Source organism: Lissotriton vulgaris, chromosome 1_1 (assembly GCF_964263255.1).
Source record: "Lissotriton vulgaris chromosome 1_1, aLisVul1.2, whole genome shotgun sequence".
Lineage (NCBI taxonomy): Eukaryota > Metazoa > Chordata > Amphibia > Caudata > Salamandridae > Lissotriton > Lissotriton vulgaris.
In genome coordinates this window covers 1,362,000,066-1,362,007,580 of record NC_141685.1, presented here as the reverse complement: position 1 = coordinate 1,362,007,580, position 7,515 = coordinate 1,362,000,066, and the positions used below count along the sequence as shown (strand labels likewise).

The 7,515-nt window shown below is 43.7% G+C and overlaps 1 protein-coding gene across 1 annotated transcript in view; it reads left to right on the top strand.

The window, feature by feature from the left end:
- Positions 1-2,274: 2,274 nt before the first annotated feature.
- Positions 2,275-7,515, top strand: part of LOC147749172 (maestro heat-like repeat-containing protein family member 1) — a 41,359-nt gene continuing 36,118 nt past the window's right edge. The window contains exons 1-3 of the mRNA XM_086936538.1: positions 2,275-2,335; positions 3,519-3,580; positions 5,174-5,293. Coding sequence (XP_086792664.1) covers positions 2,275-2,335; positions 3,519-3,580; positions 5,174-5,293 — 243 coding nt within the window. The remainder of the gene's footprint in view (positions 2,336-3,518; positions 3,581-5,173; positions 5,294-7,515) is intronic.

Here is a 7,515-nt window from a genome sequence, read left to right as displayed (position 1 = left end):
TGCTGCTTTAGGTTTCACACGTGTTCAAAGATGACTTACAAAGATGTCGTGCTCATGTCAAAACATACCTGCTGTTATCATGGAATGTATGACCTTACAACGCGGTCTTTACACCGCGATACGTTCACAACGCGGTCATTACAATGCAAGTTGTTAGAACGACTTGCGCTAGAGGCGAGGGACTTAGGAATAGTATGATTTACTATTCCAACTCCAGCTACGTAACAGTAGGGAAGGTATTGGAATAGTAAATCATACTATTCCTTACTATATAGCGCCATCCAGCGCAAGTCATTGTAACGACTTGCGTTGTAATGACCGCGTTGTAAACATATCGCGGTGTAAAGACCGTGTTGTAACTGTTGTCTCCCATTATCATGCTCTTCCCTACTAACAGACCTACATAGTCATCTTCCGTGCGGCTGCTCACCCGCAATTATGGCACCAACCAGTCATCAGAATGGCTGGAGTCGAAGACCAGTGTCACAACTCCTTAAATGACCGGTTCAGGTGTGGCACGTTCAGCCAGAATAATTGATGACAAATCACCCTTAAAGTAATATTCAGTATTCCCTTCTACAAAAGTATGTGTCACTTAATAGCTACTACATAAAACAAGCTTACAAAAAAAAGTGCTGCAATGAACAAAATAAATAATTATGAGAAGCATACGCTTACCGTCATGGCGGCAGAGAATAAAGAAGCTTACAAAAAAAGTGTGGCAAGCTGATAATATACCTACTGTGTCACGCCACGGGTAAGAGATCCAATCCCGCTAGGCATGGCTAAAAGGAGACAGGATGGCAACAAGCAGCGATTTACATGCCTTGCATGCAATCATTGCACTGCTATCGGCATAATTTGTGATGCCAAACGTCGCGCACGAATCAAAGCTAAAGGTGGAGCTAAGACGAGGCTTTTGGAATTGTATCAATTCCAAGAAGATTCGTAAGACGAGAGCAGCACATGCGCTGCCTATGTCACAAGACCTAAAAAAGGAAGAACACAACTTGACTACCATGGCATGAAATTCTAAATAGTAATGCTGGTGTGCGGAATTTGCAATGAACAGGAACCAAAAAGACATGCAGCTCTGATGGGGACCAATCTGCGAGAACTGAATGCAAGCAAAGAACAAAAAAAAGAAATTATTGCTAGCGGTACGGCAGAAGCAGCGAGTGGCGGTGAGACCTGAAAAAGACCCTAATGCAGGCACCAACAGAAACACTCGCTCACTACTCTGCCAACCAGAAACTGGGGACACAAAAGGGAGGAAAAGTGCACAAAAGAGGCCCGCTCTGAAAAGCATGCAACCCACCTTGCTAGCCAGATACTGTGAGATGCAAAGGGGGAACGCACTTACAGTCCCTGGAGATAAACTAAGTTGAAGTGCAACAACAGCCTCTGTCTTGATTTCCTTGAACAGCAGACGCTGTCACTAGTGCCAACTGTGTTAAATAGCATTCAGTACGACTGCCTGCTGCAATGTTGTGAGACTTCAGTCTCCAAACCATGCAGAAACCATAGGAAACTAAGGCGTTAATCTTAGAATGGCAACTGAGAATTTGCAATTCCACCATCATGGCCCCACAAATCCTGACAAACTCTTATGCCGTCATTTCCCAACTGAATGGAATTTGCTTTCCAGATGTATAGGGTTGTCTTTCAAATAGTCTAGCTTCCATTATTGTTTAATATGGCTTTGTTATTGACAGATCTGCGCACCCTACCGTGGAGGTTCAGATGAAAGGGAAGAGTCAGTCAAGGTGTCCACAGCCATTATCCTGTCACTGGGTGAGTTGGTCATAAATGTATATATGTATATATTTGTGATACTGCAAGTATATGACGGTCTTTACCAGTGATCGGGTCCTCCGAAACATTAATTTCTGTCCACTGCTCTGCACATCACTTGATCTTCTTAAAAGCTATTGTTGCTTCAGTAATTACCTCCCTTCCCAGTGCATTTGTTAGCTTTCTATTAGAACACGTTGTCCAATTTACTATATACAGCTATAGTAGTCACATGAGTACCATGTGCTCCACCGATCATCATTAAATGTTGTAAACTATTGATATTGTACCTCCTGGATATGCGTTGAAAATTTCCTTACATTTGGCCTTGATGACCTGCTCCCCTGCGTTTAGTTCCTCCGTGCATGATTTTATTGTATGTCATTTTTCATGTATGTCTATTTTTCTTTTCACTTTACTCTTGCAGCCCATTCTAGCTCTAGTGAGGTCCTTAAATATTTTGGAAGTAGCTTGATCCATATGGGTGCAGAGTCCCGTGCCACAACAATAAAGCTGCTCTGCAAGCTTCTTGCTGAAACTGGTAAGCCTCTCAGTGGGTGGGTGGCAGCATGTGATTTCGATAGACATGGAAGATAGTTAAAGGACTGAATGCTTTTCATGGAATGTGGAGCCCTAAGTTATAATTCCAACTTACCCTCTTACTTAACCAACATGGTGCAGCTATGAGCAAATCACCTCAATTTCATATTCCTCAGCTACACTGACTGCCAACAGTTCCTGGTAGAGCACTGTAATTTAAGAATAAATCCTCCCATCGTTAACATGAGTCGTGGTGAAGAAATAAAGTAGTGGTCAAACATTTCCACATCTGTCTTTTTGATAAATTGTTCCCACTGTGAGCCAATAATGGGACAGGGACACTGTGGAAAGATATCCTGACATAGACTTCGGTGAGGAACAAAAAGGGACATAAAATATGGGGCAGGAAGACACAGACCCACTCAGTGGTACATGATGACACTGACATGCACAGTAGAACAGGAAGACATTGATAGGCCCATGAGGCTCACAGTCACAGACACACACACCAAGACTTGACAGGACCCTCAGGTAGGTAGGCACATGTAATAGTGGAAGCTTCATCTACTTATCTATTACTAGCAGCCCGTCCTGACCTTGTCCGGGAGCAACAGGCTTCCCCGACCCCCGCCCGCCCCGACATTGTCCAGCAGCCTGGGCCCCGCCCGTCCCGTGCCCTGCCTGCTCCGACCCCCACCTACCCTGACCCCCCACCTGCCCCGACCCCCGCCTGCCCCGACATGGGTCCCCTTACCTCAGCCGCCGCTCCTCCAGCCTGTCCGCTGCTCGCACCGCCGCTAGCCTATCCGCTGCTCCTCACATCACTGCTCCTCCCCCGCGCCAGGTCCGCCGCTCCTCGTCGCGCTCTTGGATGCCGCTCCTCCCCGCGCTCCAGACGTGAGCTCGCACGTCGCGGCAGGCGCTACTTCGGAGGGACTACATTTTTTTTTACTGTAAATTTTTTAAATAACTTTTTTTTTTATTTATATAGCCTATAACCATCTACACACCCTGACTATTCCAACGGTGTATCGGGTGTGTGGATTGGCGCTGTGGTTGCCGAGTTCACCCGCCTCAAAGGCTGAAAGTTCTTCCTTTATTATAGTAGTATAGATTCCTGATCGTACTAGACAAAGACAATATCTATGTGTTATGAACATTTGATGTATGGCTTCATTTCATAGATTCAGAAGGTGCCTCTTATCTGGATGCTGTCCGTCACGTGCTTGAGGATGACAATCACAAGGTACCATCAAGTTATTATGTGTGCAGCATTCTGTGGTCAAGCAGTTTCATAATTAGCAACGCAATCTAATTTAAGTTATGCACTTTTTGAATAGTGCAGTATTCTCTACTTACGTGGACTCATTGCAGTGGTGCGTATACCACAGTCTGTTGTATTTTCCTAAGGCTGGTCTTTCGTGCAGGTGTTGGGTCATGCAACCTCCATCCATGTGTGTCTCCTCAGTGTCTTGTGTCTACTGTTTCCCTGTTCAAGTGGACATATCCAAGTTTTCCTGTCCTTCTCTGTGTCAACTCATTTTCAGACCCAATCCCATAGAAAGTCCCTGTTCCCTAATTGCTGAATAAGTGTGTATTAAGAAACAATTCTCACCAAACATGGTTCAATAATACAGGATAATATTCAATGTGCACATTTGAAAAGTCTGATTGTGATATAAAAGATGTATTTTGTGTAGAAATTGGAATATATGTAACTCTGTTGACTCCATGTATGTCCACAATGTGCCCAATGTCAGTGCAATTGAGAAAGCAGGCAACTTCACCATCAGCATCACCGTGTTCAGCATGTAAGCAAGCACAGGATATAGGCATGAAGGAAAATCAACAAAGTCATTTTCTTTGGATAACCAACAAAAACTTGTATATCCAGGACTGGGTCTCTAGTGTATTCTCTTTGAGAGGTTTATTGAGTTGACCATTTTTTAACCTCAGGGCATGATATAAACCTTAAATTCTTGGTAGACTAAACCAGAAACATCAGACACAGAACTCTACCAGAAATATAAGAATCAAAGAAATAAAACATGGACGTATTCTTTGGAGGTTGAAGCCATTGGGTCCAGCCTGTGCAAATATGCAGCGAACAGAGTCATGTTAGGGATGTGAATTTTAACCCGGCTACTAGAGGAGACTGTGACTATATACGGTCTTGAGCCAAAATGATTTCTTGAAAGTGACATGGATCAACCAAACAACAAGGTGTGGGACAATGGACACTGAGTACTTTAACCCATTTGTTATCTGCTGGCCGTGTTGGGATAGTGTAGGTCTGCTAAATCCTGCAGGTTGAGTTAGACAGTGGCCATCATTCTTCCCACAGACTACTCTAGGTTTTTTTCATTTCCACATTATTGGAATCTACAGCCTACTGATTTCTCATTTGCATTGTAATCAATACAAGGTCCTGAGAGCTTCTTTGCTAGTTGTAACCTACCTAGACATCTTTTGCAATGTATCTTTCAATCTTTTACCAAGTTCCAATCACCTATAGAAGGAGTACACCACCTGGAATGTTTGAATATTCCCTCAATCACGCTTTGGTCAGACATTCTGTAAAAACAGTTTAATTAAATTGATTCAAGTTTTATTCTCAGAGTGTCTTAATAACCATTTTCCAATATTTTTTCAAAGGCTATATCCAGGTACTAGCTTTCCACACATACAAGTGTATTTCTATTTCCTCTATGAACAAAAAGGAAGGAGAGATTGTATGGTTTTCTCACACTCCCGTGCTGCTCCCTCACCAGAATGTGGGATTTGGTTTTATTTATACATCAAAAGGGTTTCTCACTAACCATTTTTTGCTTCATCACAGGTTATTCTTGCCACTTTAAGTTTAATATCCAATTTAACAACCAAAGGATATTATGATATGAATGGAAGAGCTTTGATGGAATATGTGCTTAGGAAAAACAGTCTCATCATTGAAGAACAGGTAAGTGGCAGATGTACATATTTGGGTGGGTGAATGTGTTAGGGGAACAGCAACCGTAGTCAGCCCAAAAGAAATAAGTGGACCTTTTAGCCCCTTGTGCCCCAATGTAGCTTGTTTGCCACGTAATACAGATCTGCAGTGTTCCATAGTTGCCCCTGGTGGTGGAATATAGACCTTATGTACCTCTATTTAGTTCACATAGGCCCACTTAACATTCCATGTTCTCCATTTGAGCCTGATGTTCCCCACTTGCAGTCCAGTGCGTCTTTCACCCTCCCTCAACCATATGGGTCTCCCTTGCTCCATCAGGCTGATTACATTTGAACCTGAAATTCAGCTGCTGACTACCAGTGTCAACACTGTATATGCCTTTTCTTTATGTCTTGTTCTTTCAGGGTGCCCATGACGTGAACCAAGCCACTCAAGTGCTTTCCAGTATATTTACTTGTAGCTTCACTTGGACAGTCATCCTTTCAGTATACCTAGGCTTTCCTGTTTTCAGTTTCTATTTGTGGTCCATTCTCGTGTGCATGGCTAAACACTTATAAGGTCCCAAAGGAAATACCTATTGGCTATGCCAATGCTTGTTTTAAAATCCCTTCTCAACGGTTTATACAATGATCAAAATTACAGCTTTCCTAGAAAATCTCATATCTCCACAGGCTGTTGACGAGATAGGACTGGGCAAATGTGTCGGAATTATTATGATTTATGGAGTCCTGCAGCAGGGTAGCAGCACCGGCCCAGCTCCGAAACAACTATCTCGCACTTCCATGTAAAAGAAGATGTGTGCCCACACTTTTCATCAGTTGTTCATGATAAATGGGCAGATAGTGCGGTTTTAATATTACATAAAGTTCCATGCAGCAGGACCATGACTCGCATAAGGCGAAATGAGGCAGCAATGTCAGGGCATTAGGACTAGGTGGCGCATTAAATCAAGGAAAGGCCACTAAAATAGACGGCTTTCCTTCTTTGCCTGGAGCACCGAGTATGCTAAACAAAATGGACTACTAGTGAGGAACAACAGTGGCTTGTGAGCTGCACTGCTTTAACAATGCTTTTGTTTACTTTTAACAATAACGGGAAAAATAGAGACTATGGGGATACGGAAAACAATATGGTTTATCTGTTAAACTTTTGTAGATCAGAAGTTGGCGTTGCACCTATAAAGCACTTCAAAATCCTAGAAAGGTGCAAAGACGCGATTTGACAGACTGGTACCCCAGTACTCATTTGCTTGGGCTTGTTTGGAAGCTCTGTGGGATCCAATATTTAATTACTTCCAGGGCTTACCAGCCTAGCAAACACATTACAAATCTACAGTCACACATCCTGCACAGCTAGAGTAAATATCTATTGCCAGTCTTTTACAAGACATACGTTAAGCGACGAGCGACCACGTTTACCCAGTCAAATGCAGCACTGAATAATCCAAACATACCAATGCTCGAATTGATAGGCAGGTTCTCTCTGCTCGCTACCTCCACTAGGTGGAGCCTAACCTCCATCACAGCTTCCTTGTGGTTCAGACTGAGCATGGACTCCCACAGGGCCTTCTCGCCAAAGAATGTAAGAAAACTAGAAACAACCGGAACTAAACAAAACCATGCATTTGTATTCTACCATTTGCTTTAGAATCTGCCCGGCACATAACAGAGAGCATACAGCTGCATGCTGGAAGAAACAGAGACGCCACATGTATCTCACTTGGTTTCATTATAGATGAACATTGAAAGTATAATAGTGAAAGAAACAGAAAAAAATACAAGCTTCAGCAGCACACGAGTGGTGCGCGCACGAGGCAAGAAGTAAACGAGAGGGAGGGGTGGGAGAGTGCCCGCGCGCATGCTAAACATCTAAAGGACATTTTGAAAAAGCACGTAGGTGGTGGCCGAAACAGCATTGTAGGTGCAAATGATGTCTAAACATGAAGCACAGCGACCTAATGTGGGTCATCGCGATCGTTGTGAAAACGAAAGTAATTGCGATGACGTGCCAAAACACGTAAGGCAGTGCTTTAAATGGGCCGGTACTCACCGGTACTGAGTACCGGCACTTCTTAGATTTATCCCTCTGAGTACCGGCACTTTTTCTCCTGCTGAGGAGAGTACCGGTACTCATGAAAGGGTAGGCTCATTGGCTGTGCTGGTGAGCAGGAGTGAAACCTGTCTCTAGCAGCCAAGGTGCCGCCTCTGCAGCCCCGATCTGAGCCCCAGCTG